The 23264-nt window shown below is 39.6% G+C and overlaps 2 protein-coding genes across 2 annotated transcripts; one reads left to right on the plus strand and one right to left on the minus strand.

Annotated features, from left to right (window-relative positions):
* Window positions 1-1000: 1000 nt before the first annotated feature.
* On the minus strand, window positions 1001-10747 carry LOC104947029 (V-type proton ATPase subunit C 1-A). Its single transcript, XM_010772958.1, has 13 exons — window positions 10575-10747; window positions 9620-9799; window positions 9450-9517; window positions 8929-9014; window positions 8398-8492; window positions 8032-8123; window positions 7794-7892; window positions 7453-7521; window positions 3596-3688; window positions 3048-3141; window positions 2643-2740; window positions 2386-2509; window positions 1001-1869 (listed from the first exon to the last, which is right to left on the minus strand). The coding sequence occupies exons 2-13, from the start codon at window positions 9749-9751 to the stop codon at window positions 1771-1773; spliced, it is 1149 nt and encodes a 382-aa protein (XP_010771260.1). The 5' UTR covers window positions 9752-9799; window positions 10575-10747; the 3' UTR covers window positions 1001-1770.
* A 3441-nt stretch (window positions 10748-14188) lies between these two features.
* Window positions 14189-20308, plus strand: azin1b (antizyme inhibitor 1b). The gene is made up of 11 exons (XM_010772959.1): window positions 14189-14378; window positions 15209-15352; window positions 15823-16021; window positions 16176-16349; window positions 16600-16772; window positions 16966-17179; window positions 17326-17400; window positions 17693-17858; window positions 17989-18098; window positions 18382-18599; window positions 18694-20308. The coding sequence occupies exons 3-11, from the start codon at window positions 15920-15922 to the stop codon at window positions 18767-18769; spliced, it is 1308 nt and encodes a 435-aa protein (XP_010771261.1). The 5' UTR covers window positions 14189-14378; window positions 15209-15352; window positions 15823-15919; the 3' UTR covers window positions 18770-20308.
* Window positions 20309-23264: the final 2956 nt, after the last annotated feature.

Raw genomic sequence — 23264 nt, forward strand, 5'->3', positions numbered from 1 at the left:
ATAAACATTGGGAATGCCTATAATGCATGTGGACAACAACATCACAACATGTGTATGTGAATTTGAAGAGGTAGACTCTTAATCTTATAAAGTCTTAATGCAAACAATTGTTATAAAACAGTCAAACTGTACTGGTCAACGTCTTAAATTATAATGGAAGCTTTTGTTGAATTATAATTATGTGATTCAAGTTAAAGGTCCCATGTCATGTCACATAGCACTTTTTGTATTGCTTAAAGGTCCCATGTCATGCTTTTCCGGTTATTACCCGTCCCCTTGTGTGTTATGTAGCTTTTTATGCATGTAAACGGTCTGCAAAGTCACAAACCCTCAAAGTACACCCTGTAGCGAGTAAAACTCAAAAACAGAAAAGACCCGTCTGCTGCCCCAGAACACCTCGTTGGAGATTTCTGTATTACTTCTGGGGTACAGTGACGTATTTGGGGATAGTGACGTAACGTAACGTCCGCAGAGCCATTACGTTACGTCCGTGGATTGGTCCAAATGGGCCAATCCGCTGACTTCCTCACAAACTCAATCTTTTCTCAGCTGCAGCTCTGACGATTTCTCCGCCTGAGACGGCGGGACGCGGCGAGGCTGCGAGTCTGTGTGTGTGTGTGTGTGTGTGTGTGTGTGTGTGTGTGTGTGTGTGTGTGTGTGTGAGTGTGAGTGTGTGTGTGTGTGTGTGTGTGTGTGTGTGTGTGTGTTCGGGCTGGTTTCGGGCTGGTTTTCGCTGTCTCGCTGTCTCGCAGACGGCCACTGGGCTCATAGGGAGGGGGGGCAGGAACTCCAACAAGCCGTTTAGGACAGAGTGAATACACATACTATACAGAGATGCTGTGTGAGAAACCAATGAGAGTTTGGTGAATTGCACATTAAAAATCTATTTTAGTATACCTCAACAATGGAATTATGATCAGTAGAAATGGCCATGACATGGGACCTTTAAATCAGCACAATTCTGTGTATTATTAATATCATTAAAGGACAGTATGCCAAAGTCATCACATAAAGTATTTATTTTTCACATCGATTTTAAATAGGTGGTGTACTTTTCATTTATAAGGACAATACAGTATTTGCACATCGATTGATCATTATTTTCTCAAACTGCTTAATATACAGATATTATAGAAGCATACAATCAGCAAACATATTGCTTCATTATACTGTAGGATGATAGGTCTCAGTATTTTGAAAGGATTATAGCTTTGGGGTGAAACAATGATCAACATCTACTTGTAAACAGACAGTCCTTACATGGAGCTAAAAACACATCACTTCCAAAAAAACGACCAAACAAAAACCTATTTACTGATTTTAGAGGCTTCAAATAAATACTATAGTTAACATACATTTATTTTTCTCTCCATTTTCCCCAAATGTATAGTTTTTGATGCTTTGCATGAAGTGGGTTGACGGGGGAAAAAACAAACATAAGAATGCATCATTTCATGTCCTTTGACAGGGAATGTCATCCATGTCTTGGGAGCATTGCCCTTTTACAGCTAGGTAGAAAGGGAAATGCCAAAGATCATAAAAGGTCCACATTTGTCCAGTATTTTAGAACAAAAGTTCAACAACGTATTCAATATAGACATATAGACCCAGGAATGTAACAGCAGCATGAGAGAGGAACATACAAGGGCAAGACAAAAGGAAAGAAAAACAGGAAAAACAGGAAAAACCAGGTGGAAATAAATTAAAGCTTGGGGATGTGAACATATCACATCATACTGCACAGAAAAGGAGATGATGATGGAAATCTTTCTAGACTTTGAAGTCCAGCAGGTTGCAGTCGAGCTTGTAGTAAACGTAGGGGTAGTACTCCTGCTGACTCAGGTTCAGCCCGGGGATGTCCATGACAGCCTGCAGGCACAGCAGAGAACCAAGAGTTACACACACTTCATTCTTCTTTGTTTTTATGTTTCAATACATTTTTCATTTATTGACTGATTGTTCAGGGTTTTTGTTTGAAGCACTTTACATTACAGCTTGGTATTAACATTGTAATACTAGGGTAATACTTAAAAAAAGGTAATAATCATGTGAAATCACATAATTACCAAAGTAATAAGCAGGTAATAGCTTGGCATTAACAATGGGTATACCTGGGTTAATACAGTGTTGGACTGACATTTACTAAGCATAATAATCGGGTAGTAATATTATGGTAACAATATGGACTAAATTAAGTACTAAAGGCTGAATATATAACATAACAATACAATTATTATATTATGAAATGGTTAAATAATATTTCTCTTAAAGTAGTGATCATGTACTGTAGTTTAGTATTGTGTAGCCCATATTCATAACTTGTTCATCATTATAATATGATGTTCACCAATGTTTATTGTTACAGAGTGTGTGAAGGAGACTCACATCGATGATGGCGGCGCTGCTGTCCAGGTGTTTGTACAGTTCGTTGAGCACCTCTCTCAGCTTCTTCATGTTCTTCTTGTTGGGCTGGAGCAGCATGGCCTGAAAGTTCACGGGCAGCCCATATCTACGAAACAAAAGAAGTTTGTTACTAAGGAAAACCCACATTAAAAAGGGATGGGTGGATAGACAACCAAAGTATGGAGAGAATTAATGAATTGTACAGTTTCATGAAAGCTGCTGGATGTTCTCCTGCTTACCTTAATACGGACTCCACAAACACACGCAGGGCTTTTATGTGAATCCATGCAATGAAGGCTTCGCTGAAATTCACTTTCAGCCATCGTACAAGAGGCCCCTGGGTGGAAATAAATAGCACTTTAATATTTTATAATAAAGTTAAAATACCTGTCAACTAGCTGATATTGAACATTCGATTTTCGGATGTTTTAAAATAAAAATGTCGTCAAATATTACCAGAAAGCATATGACAAGAACATATATTTATATCCATGATGACTGATTTCAGCCAATATTTAAGACGAATTAAAAATGTAATTGGGAAATAAAAATGTATCTAAAGAATAAAAGAACCCTCCCTCCTAAACTGGCTTTTCTTCTTCCCCACTTTGTATTAGTGTTTGTTAAGTAAACAGCTGACGTACAAACTGTTTCTTCTTGTCAGTGGAAAGCCGTGTCATCTCTTCTTTGTCGGCCTTCATCTCCTCCTCATTGTACTGGAAATCACGCACCGTAAACCTGGATAAGGGCACACAGCAGAGACCTAATCAGCTGTCAGCGAACACACACACACACACACACACACACACACACACACACACACACACACACACACACACACACACACACACACACACACACACACACACACACACACACCTGTCCTGACAACTGGGCTACATACAAACAGTCACATGATACATAAACACACACATTGAGATCCTCCTGTCATGCTAATTGGAGAGACTAATGACAGCTGACAAAATTGTGCCAAACATAGAAGAATGGAGTTTTTTTTAAGCATAACAAGCCGGTTCCTTTGTTTACGAATAGGTCACCTACTTAACAGTTATATGTTCAAACATACTGCTGTTTATCTAAAAAGAAGGACACATAATCTGCAATTAAAAAAATATATGTATCAGATGGCTAACACTGCAAAAATTAAAATTCTGAAATTAAATTAACTTACTTGTTTTCCCTGGCCTTGTGCTTGAAGTCATCGATAGCCTTCCTGAAGAGAGTGACACTGAACAGGCCGCTGTCGTTGTCTTCAAACAGCAGCCTGGAGGAAAATAGACATTAACATGAGAGCTGGATACACAAAGTATGTTTGACACATTACAGCAGGTTTTCACATACAGAAGACCTCATTGGGACGGAAAATGAGAACAGTACTACCCTTTATACAAATGTGTGTACCAGCCCTACTGTTCATATCTACCTGGTGTAACATATCATTCTTCGGTATGTAATTCTGTATGAGTAAGTGTCCACATTCTCCTCTTGAGTGGTTTCATTTATTTACTTTCATGTAAACTAACCGAATGACCTGGAAGCTCCAGTTGCTGAGTGTGTAATTTAAAAGGTCCCCTATTATACTGTTTTTCATCAATATATTATACTGTAGGTCTCAGATGTATACAACAGTGTTTCCCCTAAATACAAATAGTGGATTCTTTTAGCTAAATCTTGAGACATTGACACTGTATGTACTAGGCAGGGCCGATTTTTGGCATAGGCGGTCACCTAGGGCGCCAGATCTGGGGGGCACCAGATCTGGGGGGCGCTGCGCTGGTAGCTCTGGGAGGGGGAAAAACATTTTTGACCGTTGGCGCCAGAGTTCCCGTTAGAATATTTTTTCGCCGGTCAACATGTCCGTTAAAGTTTAAATCTTCCAGACTAAATGAGATAAGTGCCGGTCAAAGGTCTTCTTTGTTATTTATTGTGCTTTAAAACAAATTGATATGATTCAATATTAAAAAAAACTAATTATAGTAGATTAACTACATTATTCAAAAGTGAACAGTAACTTACAATAACACGGGAATAATAAACCGAGCGCTCTCTCCCTCTCCTGACAGCCCGTCAGTATCATGCAGCTCGCGGATCAGTAATGAGTGACCCGACAGTAAAACTAAACATATCTATAACTAGTTTAGGTAGTTTGAGAGGTAATTAAAAAAGCTACGTGTGATATTCTAACCTGAAGTGTGTGTTTTGTTCCGCTCACCGCTGCAGGTGATCATGCGGAGCTGCGTGTCGACTCGTCAGCAGCAGCTGATCTCTCTCTCTCTCCCGTCAGATTAGACTTCACTTGCGTTTATGTCCATATCGATCAGATCTAGCTAGTTCTAGCTAATGATATGACTGCCTGCTTATTAAAAGAAACCTAAACAATAAGGGTCACTATGCAACAGGGTGAGGCCACAAAGTATAGCTTGTAGTGCCGGTAACAAGGAGTCGGAGGCGGAGTATTTAAGATGGATTTCCACTCTTTATTTTCCATCAAGCAATAGTGATATCTCCGCCTCCGACTCCTTGTTACCGGCACTACAAGCTATACTTTGTGGCCNGTGTGGTACAACAGGTCGAGTTGACCAAACAATTTCTAAGCATAATATCATCATTTGGTTTTACTATATAAAGTAATATAAGAAATTGCCACTACACACATGTCTCTTCTTTCTTTTCAAGTTCAGTCAAAGCATAACAATATTTTATCACTGAACATGACTAAATTTCAACACTAAACGTAACACTTTCTTAAGAGATTGTGTGATGGCCTATTTCACATACAATTTGTAATAAAGATATGGGTCTGTAAAGTCCTTTGCTCTAAATAAACTTGAGCAAGGTGAAATTGGAAATAAGGCATTGTGGTGACTCTAGTTAACCATAATTCACTTTTGGGTCACAGTTCCTACACGGACCTTGTTTAGTGTAACACCGGAGATTTAGGTTGCCAAGCTAGAGCTAGCAAGGCACTCTAACTTAAATCTCATCACTGAGTACATGTCTGATATCACATTGCGTAATGGAAAATAAAGAGTGGAAATCCTTCTTAAATACTCCGCCTCCGACTCCTTGTTACCGGCACTACACTGGTGACCCTGCATTTTGCGAGATAGTTTCAGAATTTTTTTTGAACATGGCTGAACGAGATGTTTTCGTTAAGCTGCCGGAGTTTTGGGAGCATGCCGCGGAGGNTTTATGTTGAAACCGTGAGAGAGAGTGGCACACTTGTTAGCCTGTTCCATTCTTCTTTGTTTTCCGAAGCCGTGGCTTGGAAGTATACTTGCTTCGTTTCTGAAGGAAGTGACTTGGAAGTATGCGACTACCAAGCCAGTATCCTCGCGATTGAGAAACGGCCCATGTCTCTAGTAATTGTGTGCTCAAAGTGCACCATTGAAACATTTTACTTTAAAATGTTCAAAATAATCTTCCCTGGGGGGCATACCCCCGGACCCCCTTAGAGGATTTGACATCCACCCGCCAATTCAAACATGTTCATGCAATACGGAATACATTCGAAGCCATTTTGACGTATATTACCTATGTCAATAAGTTTCTGTTTTTGTAGTGTATTTGTCTTTTGTAGAAATTTTTCATTTATTCTTTATATATAAAATCTCACCCCGGTCAGCAAATTGGCTAGAACCGGCCCTGGTACTAGGCCTCAAGAGCCTTTCTTGCCTTTCAAATTGGCGGGGCGCACTTCGCATGTGCAAACAGTAAAATAATTCCACGCGCTCCGCGCTCACATTATGCTGGACCCACATGCCTTAGCACCGCTGCTATGACTCCATCCTAGGGGAACCACTGTAAGAACATGTCTCTGAAGTGATTGGCTTGAAATACCAAAGAGACCATGCATTAGCATCCCATAAACCCCTCTGTTTCAAAAGAGCTGATTCTGTGTCTTTTACTTTAGATGAAAATAAGGAGCCACTCCCCACGCCCCTCTGTGAGATATTTGGTTAAAAATAACACAATGGTGCTCTAGGAGGAGATTCAGGGGATAAGGTGGGGGGGGGGTACCTTGGTTGTTTATTGGCTAATGGTTACACAAGCCAAAAAATCGTTATGACATCATAAATTGGCCAAAATCTGATATTTTATATAAATGGATCAGGACAAAAAGTGAGCAAATATTTTTTCCTGAAACTTTCAGAATCTCTTTACACAGAGGGGACACATGGTTATGTATAACAGACATGAAAAAGTGGATTTTGCATAATAGGTGACCTTTAATCAAGATCCGTGCTTAATTATTTTATGTAGTCTAAATTTCACCATGACAATCACATTGACAAAGAATCTCTTCTACAACAGTCAAGTTGTATACTTTTTCTTTTGTAAAGCATAATATGCAGGATGTTGGATTCTCTAGTTGCTTCTGATCCTTCATCAAAGCTGTCAACATGGTCACTAACTACGTCTTAGTATTTGTCCCCAAAGGTAGCAACAAGGACATGACGATCCCTCACTGGCTCACTTATTATTGCTTGAAACACAACCCAACTGTGTTTCCTGGTTAACAATGTATTGAAAGTATCTGCAATAAGATTTAGTCTGCATTTCCTAAGCATTAAGTCCGTCCAATGTTCAATGCAGCTGTTCACATCATACATTTAAAAGCTCTTACGCACAATCCCAAAAACATCTGCCAATTTCCACGCTGTTCCAACATGAGATGTTTCCCGTTCGCAGTGCATACAAGCAGTAGTGCTAAGTCTCAAATACAGGTTGCTAGGTTACCACACCACACTGAGCTGTTTGTCCGAAAGGCCACCTCAAATCATCTAGCCTCTTCGGCTAAAGGTCAATTGCTTTCTGCAGGTCACCCACATAATGTTTTTTCTGTTTTTAGAAACACTATTAGCAACTATAGGTAGGTAGGTAAGTAGAATTTAAAATCAGTCTGTTTAGCATGTGTCACTCCATGACATTTATTAAAAAGTCAGATGCGTCACTGGGCCATTCTTTACTCATCTAATGGTTGACCATTCACACATTAGTCCCAAAAAAACTAAATGTTATGCTTACTTTGTGGAGCGTGGTACCACCATCTCTGACAGGCTTTCATACGTCTTCTGCCAGTCTCCATATCCGGTCCTGGAGGGAAAGATAACAGTCATGTATTCTAAGTTTAAAATAACATGTAGCTGTTGATACCAATACTGATATTTCAAACAAAAAGGTGTTTGTATGATTTTGAAATTGCATGCATTACAAATTGACCATTTCAATTGACACTATGAATTCAGTTATTTATTTTTAATTATTATTTTGTCAATTTATTGAACCTGTCAGCAACATTTACTAATTACATGAATATAACAACTTCAACGCATATTGAATATAAAGACAGTGATTTATGTACTTACTTTGGGACAACCACCAGCATGGTAATCAGGTACTCAGAGTCCAGCACAAAGTCATCTTTCTTCGCTATGTCAGCCAGACTCCTGGTCAACAAGCTCCCCCTAAAGGACCACACATGCAGTTCAGATTAACAGACAACCTTCATTTGTCTCAGGAAGACATACAAATATTTGTGTTACAGCTTTTACGATTACAGTGTAGATATTAAATGTGTACAGTACACATTTAATATCTACTCACGCATTCTTCCGCTCCAGGTTTTGCAGGTTTCCCTTCAGGTTGTTGTAGGCTGAAGCTCTGGCCTTCAGGTCATTGTCTATCTGAGAGGCTTGCTAGAGAACAGTAAGAAGAAGAGGAGGAGAGATGACTTCAGTGAGGCTCAAATCCTCTACCAAACATATAACACACTTGTCAGATTACAGGAATGATCCAAATCTAACTATGTCAATATGTGATAAATATGAGGGTTTTTGTTGCTGTTTGTTCTCATTTGATCTTTATACTGTTGTACACAGGCCTGAATAAAATAAAAAAAACACATAAAAAAGCACCACCATTAATATAATAACCAAACATTATGTCTACAAATGAGTAGCTTTTTTGTACCTTGGCGATGATCTCAGAGATGTTTTTCAGCGACTGTTTGATTGGATACTTAGCCATGTCCCACTGAAATCTGGTGATATAGGTGACCAGGTCCACTGGAAATGAAAGAAGAAAAACAGTCATCAGCCTAAAACATCTTCATATCTATGGGCCTAGTGTCGAATAATGATTGTTTATTTATATTTTTGTATTAATGTAGTTATAATTTTTATAATTGTGCATTTGCAAGTTTTAGGTCTAGAAATATAAAGCACAGGTTGGAGAACTGTGTATAAATGTCCATGAATTGTTCTGCTTAATGTTTTTAATGTTCAAGCAGCTAGAGAGATGTGAAGCACATAGCACCATCTTCTTGAATGTCAAGTGTGTAACATTTCTGTGGTTCGATGTCATAAGAGTTGACTGAAGTTCATGCCAGGTTATTTTTTCGCTAGTGACATTAAATAGCTAAAAAAAGTTTACTAGCAATGTATTTCACTGCTTACTTTCATTTGAGTTCACCAGTCTAATGATTACGTTCACAGGCATTACCTCCATTAGCAAGCAGGTTTTCCTGGACTTTGTCGCGGCTGTCCTCCAGGACATCGGCCATGTACTGAGCGACCTTCCTCACCACACTGCAACATAACACATGGGAGAGGAGAAGAGTTACACACCAACACAAGAGGTCCTAATTAAAGACAGGAGAAAAACTACAGGCAGAACTGGACTAAATGTGACATTTAACTTCGTTTTCTGTGAATGCCAAACGTGCAGTTTTAGTGGAAAGAAGCAATACAGGCTATATTTGAATAAACATCTACCATCAGATTTCAAAACTGCATATTAAAAGTTAAATTTCCCCAAAAGCAAAGATATTGAAAATTTATTTTCTTTTTTTATATTGAAATAAAGGAACATTCTGAATGTTTTCTTTCATCCATATTGTATTCTCCTGAATTTCCAAATATCTTCTTAGGCCTAACTGCTTCAGCATTTTTTTTCTTTAACATAAACTAAAATAACAAAAAGTGCATTTCAAAAACAACAAGAAATAACTAGTAAAAGTTTACCTTTCCACAAAAATGTCTAGTTTAGCCAGCTCATCTGACAGGCCCACTAAGACATCTAGAGTTCCCACCTGTTAGACACAAAATACACACAAATATTAACACAAACACTACAAAACGTATTGTGTGCTGATTCCCTGTGGAGAGGATTGCACATGTCTGCTGTGTTTTACCTTGAGATCAGGGATGTTGAACTTGTTGTTAACGGAGAGGTTGTTGGTGCGTGTGGTGGCCACCATCAGCTTGTCCCAGGTCTGCTGGCACGTCTTCTCCCCCGGAGCAGAGATCAACCAGAATTCAGTCATAGCTGCTGGTAGGAGGTTGGTCTATTGGGAGTTTGATGTAAAGTTTCACTGAGGATAAAGAAAGAGAAAGAGTCCCGTTTTCTGGTTTTAATAATCTCTTGCATCATTAAGTACTTTGATTTTTCAAGCATTATTGTTTTGTTGTTTTGTCAGTGAACAGTTTCCCCACTGACTGTCAACAAGTATTACGAAATCACAACAAAATATTATACATGCCACTACTAGCCAAATGATTATGGGTGTAACCGGTGTGGTTAAGCGGTCTCTGCGTTGTGTTGATAATGGACGAGACCCGAGCCAATTAAATAAACCCCACTGCATATTTATTTTATATGTTATTTGTACCCTTGGTTGCATGAGCAATTTCCATATCTGCTCAGAATGCATACACAGAAGTCTTCCTCCTCCACGTACTTCTTTTTTAAAGAAGCTCTTTGTTCCTCTTTTGCCTTCCTTTATGCTTTTGATTCATGACCTTCCTCACATTTATGTTCCTATGATAGTTATACGGAAACTGCACACACACTGGTTGATTGCATCAGTACAGCTCAGTAGAGACAGACAGGTCTGCTGATTTACTGTCATATGATCATTGTGTGTGTTGCAGAGGACATGCTCAACACAGACCCTAAACACCATGAAAAACAAACCCCTGAGAACTGTTGGTATTTAGCTTGGACTCTTTAATCATTCGACCTTCAAATGACTGATTCAATGAGCAAAATATACCAAAATACATGGGGGAATGCACTGTTAGCTTGCTTGTTTGCATCGCAGTCTCACGCTGTCACGACGTCATTATTCGGTGTATTTTCGTACTTACCGATGTGATTAATGGCTTCAGCGTTTTGTCCACACGTTGTAATTCAGTTAAAGAGTCACAGCTGTCCATACACACCACAGAAAATAACAGCTTTAAGACTAAAATGTGCTTCAACACAGCATCTCACAGTCAGCTGATCAGGACGGTTGTTCTGCGCATGCGCAAAAGCTGCTGCGCACTACTTCCTTCACGTGACCGGCAAGTCTTTGTGACGTTCAGTGTCTGAAAATAAAGTTGGAGATAGTAATTATTGAGCGGTTGGAAGGCATTTAAAGGCATTTTTACTTTTTACATAATCATTCAACAAACATACAATGTGTACATTTAAAAAATATAGCTGCAGTATATATGAAGTAGGAATATTACTAATATGTTGAGTGCAACCTACAAGACCGCATAGTATCCTGGAATGCAACACAAATCAGCATTTCTGGAAAGCAAGATGCGTAGTAATCTGTAAAAAAAATGTGTCAACAGATTGAAAAAAACCGACTTTTATTTTAAATTGGAAAGGTTCATATCAGCTGCTCCATGTTTTGTTTTCCTATAGCAGTATTAGAACTATTTCCGACAGTCCTTGAAGGGAGTGTTTGTTTTGACAGCTCAGTCAGCGGATACCGCTCAATATCGCCCTCTTCTGGTCATGTTTAACGACTGAACATAAGAATCACAGCCTTTGGGTGACAGTGAATAAAACTGTGCTCTCCAATGCTCATACTACTTTACTGTTTAGTAACACAGGGGAACAAATGGTGTATGTCCCAATACACAGTAGCCTCAATCAAATGCAGTTTACCAAATATACCAGCGTGCTGTCGCGTAGTATAAGACAACATGCTTTTCTGACTAATATGACCAACAATTGTTTGCACAGGGGATATACTATAGCAAAATGGTCGAAGGTCAAGGCTCAGTGTTATGACTGAGAATGTTCAAGTGTTTTTCATACTGCATGCAACAGTAACTACATACTTTGTATTGGCATATGCAGTAGCCTACTGAAAGGACATGGTAAAACAATGTAGGATTTGGAATGCTGCATTTGAAGAACGAAAACCAAACATTCAAATCAGAGAGGACTGGTACAACTGCTTTCAAAGGGAGCATGTCATGCAAATGTACATGTACTTTACAAAAACTGTCTCACAGGACTGTCGACATATTTCAAATAGTTGAGTTAAGGCTGTCAGAGTTAGAAATAATGTAACACACAATCCTGGCTAGTGCTGTACTGTATTTTTAGGCTGACACAAACAACATTTTGAGAGTTTAAAAAGGAGAATAGGCCTTATTCCCTGAAGACAAGTCAAAGGAAGCAAGCCAAAACTATGTGAACAATTCAAATTAATGTCAATTACCACTGTGACGATTCCAAATGTGTGTTGTGTAAAAGGCCTATTGTAAGGTAATACAGTACACTGCCATACTGTACATGTTACACTATAAATAACTTAATAGTCTTTCTTGATTAATCTAGGGTTAAAAACAATGTAGTACAGACAAAATGTTTTGATTATTAGGCTACTGATAATGTATTGGTATTGTCACCTGTCTTGTATACAGAAATCAGTACAAATGTGCTGATACTTGTGGATACATCTCCAAATAAGTTGTGTGACAGAACTCTTTGTTGATAGATAAAAGTTTTATTTTGGATTTCTTGGTATGCTTGAAGTATTTAGAATTGATTATTAATGCAGCTGGTTGTTTATATATTTTACTCCGGGCAAATTGAGTTTCCTTCCTGATGACAGTCAAGGCTTTTAACTGAACTCAGCGGAACTGAAGCACGACATTTAATTTAGTCCCGGCCTCGTGGACCCCGATGTGAACCTTGAAGCACATATATATTTTTATTTATTTTCATTGTGTTGCGTTATTGAAAATGCTGGTGTTTATCATTATAAGGAACAGCATGTCCACTTAAAATAATAAACAAGCTTGAATGTTTACCAACCTTGATAACTTTACCAGCACAATCATAATTCTGTAAACTAAAGCTGAAGAAAAAAACAAATATAAATCTAAAAAGGCACAATCAATGATTATTAGAATATAATAATGATTTTTATAATAAATATATTAATTTATTTCCCTTCTCTACTGCACACCTTGTTTTTATTTGTATTTGTCTATGACTTTCGGGTGTGTTAAGCAATTTATCTTGTGTTTATAGAACATTACACACAACTACTTTCCAAACAAGCCTTTAATTGAATGTCCCAGCTCCAAATTGATTTAGAAGCCAGTTCTAACTGAAATCGTGTTTCTCAGAAGTGTGAACTGTATGGCCCAATTTGATATTCTACAGCTATTCTAGTTTGTACCTCAGGGCCAGCATGACTGAACTGCATGAATCCATACATTTAATGTAGTCACTTGGTCTCTAAACATATATAAGGCTAGCCCTCTGAGAGCATTTAAAATATAAGTATGTCGTTCATATAAGACTTTTTCTTGTTGTTAAGACTGGAAGATTCTCTGGGCCATGTTTTTTTTTGTGAACACAGTGTCCCTCAGAGTGACTGTCATAAAACAAAGATATGAGCTAGAGGACAGACAAACAGATGAAGCCATGCAGCGTGTTGCTCCAGTGTCACAGACACACAAGTCATACGACTAATATCACAGCTGCAGGCTGAGTTTATGTGCCAGTTTTTTAGTGTTGTACTGAACTCCTGACCACCATGTTGACAAGATACAATTCTCAAAATGAATTACTTCTGATCAAACTTCATTTCAGAAAACATTAAATTATCTTGGTTGACAAAGTTTGCCTCAAGGTCTAAAACCAAAAGTTCAACCAGCTGCTGAATCTTAATCTCCCAGATTCCACAAAGCAGAAAGAAATAGGGTCAACATATCAACCACCTATAGGCAGAAGCACATTTTGTATGTTTTTGGCTTTCCTTTATTATGAAAGTCCCACACCATTGTTTACAGCGCATTTCATTTTAGCTTTATCTCCATTATTGACAAATTACTTTTTTATTTATTTATATATGTTGTAAATAATATAACCCTCTGAAAGGACCTATTATTTTTCATTAATTCAAAATGTACTTTAACTTTACTATTTTATATAGGCCTACCTGTGAGATTGGTATTTTTTTTAACTTTTAGTAATATTTTTATTAAATGAGGGACTTTAACTTGAACAGGAGTATTTTTAAAGAGCAGTATATACAAAGTAATAACAAATAGTATGTACCATATAGGTATAATTTTGTAAAATGTAAAATAGATGAATTAAAAGAAAAATAACTACATAAATAAGGGAAAAACGTCACAAGTTATAAACAAAAACCTTCACATAACTCGCTGAGGGAGATAGTGACACACACATGTAAACACAAACGTGTCTCTTGGTTTTAATTTTCCTACACAAACATCTGGAGCAGCGGTAGTCTGGATTGATTGACTGTGACGACTGGCCATCTACGGAAAAGTTTACGCTTATGTAACCAGAATAAACATCACAGATTTACCGCGGCCTGTGAGATATTCGGAAATACTTATTTGGTGGTATGTTCACAGAAAGGAAGAAAGCTGATTGGTGGAACTGACGATAGGCCCCGCCCATGGCAATTGATTACCTTTTCCCACTTCCTCTGCTGAGCTCCAGTCCTCCACCACCGTCAGCAGAAAGAGAAGACGATATTCAGCCGACCAGAGTCCGTCATTTTACCATATGGCATCAACAACGGCCCTCTTTCTTTCTTACATCGTTGGGCCCACTACTCTTTGAAAATTCCGCCGAAAAAGAGAAGACGATTTTCCGAATCATTCTGGCCGTTATCTCACGTAAGTAAAGAGAAACACTTACGGTTGAGTTGCTTGGATTCAGCGGGCGGACGTAACATGGCGGGCTGCTCTTTCTCCCTTCTGAGCCATACATGACAGGCCGATTCATTGGATTATGTGTCACTTGAAATGTCTTAATGTTGGATCTATTTGTATTAGTATATTATCAAACGATATGAGCGTTAACCCAAAACGTTTCTAATTATTTTATGTCCGTATTTGGGTTTGTTTGAGGGTTATAACAGAATGCTAATATAAGCTTCCTTCGACGTGCTTGCATTAGCAGCTCTCTGAGCCCAGAATATCTCCGTTTCCTCTCCATGGCGTTTCCTGTGCTCCATGCAGCTTCACTCTGACAGCTTCACTGTTAATGACTAGAGTCTGGTTTAGCGTTTCATGTTTGTTTTGCGGACGCAGTGCATTATTAATAATAATAACAATATCTCAATTTTCAATGTGTGACAACATTTGCATAACAACACACGCGTGTTTAATTCATAGACAAGTGTGACATAATGTGTAGTGTGCTATTTCCGATTATACACAGTTGGCATAGATAATATTTAATAATAATAATGTACTAGGTGTCACGTAAACGGTCGCGAGAGTTGCTATCTATTACGCTGGTGAAGTTTTGACCTCGGTGACAACAAATGTGAAACCATAGATAATAGTGGTAATGACATAATAATCAAAATGACTCACACGCCTAGCCATGACACTGCATTTCATTTGATTTTGGTTGTGATAAATACCTAATAAATGTATTTCCCTTTATGTACAGTGTACTCTTATGTATTTGTATCTGATATCATGTGTTTGTGCTTCAGGGCTCCCCTGTCTTTGCACAGGTGTATGAGCGCTACCCAGTGGGCCTAGGGGCCGCTCTATACCGGGAGCAGTTTGACTTCAACGCTGAGCCACCTTGGGATCCTAGCTGATAGTGGGACAGGTCCATCTCCTGACTTGTCCATGTGAGTGACACACTGTCTCTTTTACACACCAAACACCTGGCTTGCTTATTGATGTGTATCTTGTCATTTTGTATGTGATATGGACCTTGAGTCTGAAATAAAGATTGAATTGAATTATGTACACAAACACACACCTGAAGCAAAGTCCAGCCGGATTGTGGCCTGTGTGGAATTTGGCATACAAACCATGGTGTGATTAAACATGTTTATATGGGTTTAGTAGATTTTGATAAAAGCTCAAGTGGGTGTGTGGACTTTACACATTTAATTATTATACAATAAAGAAAGTAGAGTTATTGATCTGTGTGCCCAAATGGAACATTAGTCATTAATGACTAGTTGTTGGTTTTAAACAGTGGAAATGCAACTAGTTCATCAGCCATATGAATGCCTGATTTAAATATCTAACAAAAACAAAGCTTATTATGGTGTTATTGAAGTTCTTTTTGTGTCTCCATCTATTTTTTCAGTTTGTTGCATACCGGCAGGACCCCATTGGCTCAGTCGTGACCCCTTGACTTGTTTATCTGTCCTATATGATTGTCGGCTTAACGGAATACGGTTGAGATGAAAGGACTTGCTGACAATCCCAGCTACATCGTTGAACTCCTGGAGGGAGGAGTGACCCTTGAAAATGTTATTGACGGACACATCTGTGAGCAGGCTCTGGTAAGTTCTGCTGCCCAGCCTTTAAATGTCCTTGAGTTGAAGTGCAAGAGATTCCCAAAATGCCTGAAATGGCTTTCCTGTACTTCAGCACACTTTGGTTTGGCCAGTTACTTTTTGCTCTCTGTGCAGCCCTCACCACCTCTTGTGTTCCCAGGTGGAGAAGAGTGCGTTTGTGGTGGGTGACCTCGGTGCCCTGATGAGGAGGCATGTGTGCTGGCAGAGTGCCGTGCCCCGGCTCCAGCCCTACTACCCAGTCAAGTGCAACCGCAGCCCAGCAGTCATCGAGGTGCTGGCCTCTTTGGGCCTGGGCTTCGTTTGTGCTAACAAGGTGAGCTTTAAACATCACAGATTCAAATTCAGGTAGCTCCGTTTGTCTTTAAAAAAGCTCGCTGCCTCATCCTCTCATGAAAGCATTTGATATTTGGGGAAATGACATTACAAGCACTCAAGTCATCACTTCTCTGCTGATGACTGTTAACTTTTCCATTTCTGTAATACACTCATTATCCCTTTGATTGTTGAGTTGGGTCTGTTAGATGTTGTGTCCATGTCTTCAACGTTTGTCCTTTTCCCTGCAGACTGAAGTGAGCCTGGTGCTGGAGCAGGGCGTGCCCCCAGAAAGCATCATCCTATCAGGCGTCTGCAAGCAGCTGGCACTCATCAAGTACGCTGCCAAGAACAACGTCCAGCATCTTGTGTGTGAAAACGAGGCAGAGTTGTCCAAGATTTCCCGCCTGCACCCGAGTGCAAAGTAAGTGATCCAATTAGGCAGCAAACCCTTTCCCTTAGCTTTTAATCCACCTGCACTCTAAACTATATATAAAACAGACAATTGGGTGCTGTTACTGTCAAACAAACTTCAAGTTTTGCTTATATCGATGTTTTACTTATCTTTTAGATCTCTGGCTCATGTACTTTATTTGATTTATTGTTGTCTCTTCCAGGTTGCTGCTGCAGTTGACCACTGAGGCCCACGCGGCTGAGACCAGCATGGCCTTTGGCTTCTCTCTGAAGAGCTGCCGGCACCTGCTGGAAGCCGCTAAGGACCTTGGAGTCCAGGTGGTGGGGGTGACCTTCCATATCCCCAGCTCCTGCCAGGACCTGCAGCAGGCCTACACCCACGCTCTGTCAGATGCCCGCTGTGTGTTTGACATGGGGGTGAGTCTGGGGGGAAACATCTTCATTATAAAGTGTTTAATCTGGTAGATATGAGACCTTTCCCCCTGTCTCCTGAATACCCTTTTATCATTTGTAATTTCTGCTTCATTAAGGGTAAAAACTGACTGTTTGCTGTTTCTGTTCAGGCGGATCTGGGCTTCAACATGAACATCCTGGACATTGGTGGTGGATTTACCGGCTTAGAGTTTCAGCTTCAACAGGTAAGTGGTAAACGGCTGTGATATGTGTGGGACGCATTTATTAGACTGTCAAATAACAATACATTTACTCGTTCAGCAAAGACTTGCCCCAAAACATAAACCCCTAACTGAAGAGTACACAAGTGAAAAAGCAACACTTTGACATGTAGATATATAATAATATACAAAATGATATAACATAAGCTATAGCAATATCATCAGCATCCCATGCTACTAGCAACTATTACAGCTTTAAGGCCTGAAAGTAAAGATGTCATCTAAGTGCACATGTGTTGTAACCTTGTGTGTGCAGGTTGAGTCTGCAGTCAGGCCGCTGCTCGATGCTTACTTCCCCCCCATGTCCGGAGTGCAAGTGTTGGCCCAGCCGGGCAGGTTCTACGTGGCCTCAGCTTTCAGCCTGGCTGTCAGCGTGATCGGCAAAAAGGTGGAGACCCGCCACTGGGACAGACTCACTCAAGGTAAGTTACTCAGCTTCTCTGTGTTGTATAGGAGTGTTGCATAATCATAACAAAGCCAACAGAGGTCAAGTATTCAATTTGTAGGCATGTTTCTGTATTTCTGACTTGATTGCACACTGTATTTACACAGGTGTGAACCACGAAGACACCGAGTTCCTGTACTACATGAATGAGGGTGTTTATGGCCCATTCAGCCACAAGCTGCTGGGGAAGTCCATCGCTGTCCCGTCAGTGCACAAGGTGAGTGGCCTTCCACCCAGGAGTCAACCGCACCCTGGACTGAATGATGAATCTGATAGCAGCTCTAGTTGTTTTAAAAAGAACCCCTTTAGCTACCACAGGAATACAGTCTGTAAATATTGATGCATTAGTTATTGTTATTTGTCATTGTATTGCAAATCATTTCTTCTGTTGCCGTCTGTAATCATATAGATTTTGCTTTTCTTATAGTATCATTTACCATGTGAATGAGAGACTGTAGAGATCGTTGCCTGTTTTAATGACACTGTTTTCTTCTCACCAGCATGCGCTGTGCGCTGAGGAGGGAGTGTTTCCCAGCAGCCTGTGGGGCCCGACCCTGGATCAGCTGGACCAGGTGGTGGAGCGCTGCCTGCTGCCTGAGCTCAGTGTGGGAGACTGGCTCTGCTTCTCCAACATGGGAGTGTGTGGCCTGGAGGAGTTCAGCTGCCTCTCCAACACCCCCCAGCTGCCCGTCTACTACACCGTCTCCACCTGTGACTGGTGAGTCAGCATGTCAGGTTCACTACTCATACAGGTGTAGCAGGAATGTGATGTTTTACAGAGAACTGATTCTTTTGCTTTGTTTTGCCCACAGGTACGAAATGCAGGAGGCCGGTGTGACACTGGACAGCGCCATGAAGAATTTCTCCCTGGTCGAGTACAGTGCGTAACTACCCTCTGCCCCTGTCCCATTACATATTGCACAGATCCTCCTTAGCCCCTCCTTCCACTATGTGAGAGGACGGGTCAGTGAGGTTTTTGGGACAAGGGGCTAAATTAGTCAACATTCCAGCCAACTTGGAAAATGCAGTGTCCTATTATTTCTTCCAGGAATTTGACTTTTTTGTACCTCCTCGAAATTTGAAACAATTGGTTATTTGATACCTCAATTGTCTAAAATTTGATCTGGAAGATAATCTTCCCGTTCTCGCTCCTCCCTCCTACGGACTTCTTTCAGCTGAAAGAACTCCAGCTCAAAAGACAATATGCAACAAAATGGACAACTCTTTGGAGATCGAACCCCCTCCGAACATGTTTGAGGGGGGGTTTGTTTCCTAAATCAAATCCAGTTTACAAAATGTACACTTGATTCAAATCGTGTTCTCTATTGATTACCTGTTGACAGTCGTGTAAATCCTGTGTCTGTCCAACATCAACACATTTTGTCTGTAGATGATTTTTGAAGTTTTTAAAAACAGCAATGCCTCGTGTGGATTCTGACCTTCGTTCAGACCCCTCACTTTGCATAGTTTAAATGAAATGATGACAATGATGTAACCTGTCTTTATTGCAGCTCACCGCAATGCATTTTTATTTATTGGATTCAGATATTACTGGGGCAGATTTAAAGCTCCGTCTTTATGTGTATTTTGCCGAGGTATTATGCTGTGGCCCATCTAACAGTGTTTTTCCTGATAAGATATAAGTGTGTTTTTTAACGCTACATGGATTGTGCTGTGATTACCATTTGTGACCTCAGTGGTTTCCCTTTACTCGAAAGGCATGAAGGAAATGCTGTCGGAGATACAGAGAAGCTGCAGTCACCCAAATGCACTCCTTGCCTCTAGTAGGAGAGGTTGATCCAGTTTAAAATGCACAAAATATTTTGTAGGTTAAATTATTACCGTGAGATTTAACGGCTCCGATCTGATTTCATATGAGTGTGTCTTGCCATGGGATTATTATTCCTTGTTCTATAGGATCTGAAAACCAGCAAAAGATATATTTCTGAAGAGTGCTAGAACATTAACTATCTGTATGTGGCAGATGTCGACTCAACTCATCTATCTCCCAAATAAGAGACATTCTAGCTGTACACACACACACACACACACACACACACACACACACACACACACACACACACACACACACACACACACACACACACACACACACACACACACACACACACACCTCTATCTGAGGCCGTGCAAATGAAAACAACTTTCTAGACTTTTCCTCATGCCTCTTAAGTTATGAGGGACACGATACACAGTCTCATGTACAACTAAATGTCTGATAAGGTGACCTGACTAAACTGCAGTTTTTAAAACTCCTGCCCTTGTGTGTAACACATGACTAATGTATTAATGACTTGCTCGTCTAAGGCACTAATGGACCATAGCCTGTTTTTGACAATTGTAAATTGTGCTTGTTAAAGTAATGAAAAGTGATTAATTTAATACATTTCTGACTGAAATCATTCATCTTGTGTCTGCGTGATCTTTTGATTTTGACTTTAGATTCCTTCACATGAAGTATTTACTGTTGCTAACAACACGTGTCTGATCTGCTATGGGCCTTGTGTTTGTTGTGATTGTATAAAAGACAATCTATTACAGTTTTTTAGGGATGCTTGGGCTCAGGTATAAGCGGTCAGGAATGAGCCCTCCGTTATGGCAGAATCATCCAAATAGTGGATAAATAAAGTATTTGAATGTGTTGGGTTGGGTTAATGCTAGCAGGGTTAGTACAAAGTCATTACAACTTTTGTCTGCAAGGTTAAGAATTTAAATATACTCCTAAAAACGTATGTATTTTTGACAAACTGTTTACACAAGCTTATACTGGGGATAGCTAAGCATTAGTTAATGCTAAAAACATACAATCACAGATAATATAAACTGTTGGTAAAATATAATCAAATAAATTCACGTTAAACATGGATTGGGACGAAACTAATCTTGAGGGAATTTCTTGTTCTTGTGCATTTAAAGTTACAATTTAGAAGTCACGATAATGGCTTTGTCTGTAAAGTTTTGAGTTAGGCCTTTTTAACTGCTTGAATTAACTCTTAAAACCCTTCACAAACAGGGATAGCATCTTATCTCTCTTTAGAGGTGAAAGGTCAAATCAGGTTGTCAGTGACCTGCGGGCTAGTGAGGAGAATGGAAGTTTGGGGTATTTTCCACTAAAGCATGAACTGAGTTTACATGTCCTATCCGCCCCTGAATAAAACTCAGCTCTCACCTGCTTGTAAAGCCTTCAGTAAGAGCCTTGCTTGATTGAAAAAGCATTATTTACTGCTGATATTTATATACCAGCAATGCCATATTCTGTCGTATGCAGCTTTAGATTTTAAACATCATTAAAATATCAAGGACTAATGTGAAGCCATTGATTTCTTCTGCTTCAAAATGAATGACAGTCACTGGATAATTTCCTTGTTGTTGAATGTGAGAGGATCCCAGCTCAGACACTTCTCTAAGAGGAGCCATTATGGCTACAATGAAGTGTCTCATTGTGTAGAAGTGTTTCCTAAAGGGGATGGCCCCATGGTTATTCAATTAAGAATAAGATTTACAGAAGAGTGGAGACAGTTGATATACTTGGCAACTCGCAAGATAAAAAGACACACCGCACACATATCAAAGAAGCATTGATACAATTTACTTTACAAATACAAGGTTACAACATAGACCTGGCACATTTGAAATTGCAACTTGATTCAGAGCATATTCACTGTGAATGGGAAAACTGAATGAAAGTGGTGATGGATTCTGATTGGTGGTATGATCTTGTACTGGTTAAAAAAATTCAGAATATGACATTCAAAAACATATTTTTTTCTTTCTTATGGAATTTGGGTGTCAGAGATGATGTCATTTACCTCAGTTGTCCTTCAGCAGTCTTGCTGCAGTGTAGCCATTATGAATGTGGACCCTTACCTGTCCCCTGTTGATCCTCTTTGTGCCCAGAAAATTAAGTCATCAAGGTTTGCATTTCCTGAGCAGAAAGGGCACAATGAGATGTGATCTTGTTTGTCCAATTTCAAATAAGGTTGTAACGTCACTTGAACACCAAACTGCTTTATGCCACAGAAATAAGCAAGTTATAAAGGTATATAAAAAATACCGTTGTCATATGTGAGATAATTGTAATGCACAACTAGAGATGTCAATTCCTGAGAATAAATGCAGTGTGAATGTTCGATGTGGGAAGGCTTACGCAAAACTGCGTTTTTGGCTTTAAATGTAGATTAAAACCAATTATGTGTGGAAGATGTGGAATAATTTAAGGACTGTTGAAAAGGTGACGCAAAATTGCATTGCTGGCTTTACTCCCGCATTCAAACCTAATTACAGCACATTATTGCCGATAAAGCATTGTAATGATGTCTGATGTTGTAATGTAAAATATCTCATAGAACTATTTAGTAGTGAAACGTCGTACAGAGATAGGTAATGCAAGAAATTGTAGGTTATGAGTCCACAACGAACAGGATAAAAATTTGAGTTACCGCCACATTGTCGTTTTTTTAATTGGATTTTTTATCCCAACAAACCGACCTTTTGTGCGTAGGCTAATTGATAGTTTAGACGTTTGGGTTTGGTTTGCATCAAAGTCACCTTGGGGTTAAGCGTTAAAATTCTTCATCATAAAATTGATTGGATGAAGTTTGAAATTGAAGTTTCGCTATTAGTGTTCATTACTTTTAGTCGCTAGCTAGCCTTTTTTTTTTTTTTTTTGGTAGTCGTGAAACACATTAAAAGTTCCTAAATATTCTCCAATGCTAGCTAAAAGACTTCTCAATGGTCAATCTAATTTCCTCTCCTATCAAAATGGAGGTTCAATTTCATTGGCTAGAAAAAGTAGCATGATATGACGTCACCAGACAATGCCCCACCCATTTAGCTCATTTTCTCGACAGCTCATTGGTCAGCCTCTCTCATGTACCACGTGACTGCCAGTAGGGGGTAGGGAAGTAAGGCATTAGCCACGCCCCCTAAACTAGCTATCCCTTGTAGAATACAGAATAAGACTTAACAAGTGATTTATTACATGAAATTCAAAACAGAATCACTAAATGTATCAACTGGGCACAATTAAACGATGGCTGACAGTCGTGGGGAAAGGATACAAAGTGATTTAGTTTTAATGCTGAGAAGCCTCCCATTGGTCAGTTTGTGCTGTATGCAAATGAGCAGGACAACTACGTCAGATCCTGAACTTGAGCGCCATTTTTTCCTCAACAGGGGAAGAAAGGGACAAAAGCTGGACCAAATATAACTTACCTCGGTCTGGAGCGTGTTCGCGAACATCGCATTTCTTATTTCACTACAGTGTGAACCCATCGGTGTGTGTGTACGGAGGATGCAGCTCGGATGAGGATCAGTGGGCAGCGCTGGTGGCAGACGCAGCTGACGGAAACACACACAGTGT

This window comes from Notothenia coriiceps, unplaced genomic scaffold, assembly GCF_000735185.1.
Source record: "Notothenia coriiceps isolate Sejong01 unplaced genomic scaffold, NC01 NC01_scaffold00011851, whole genome shotgun sequence".
Lineage (NCBI taxonomy): Eukaryota > Metazoa > Chordata > Actinopteri > Perciformes > Nototheniidae > Notothenia > Notothenia coriiceps.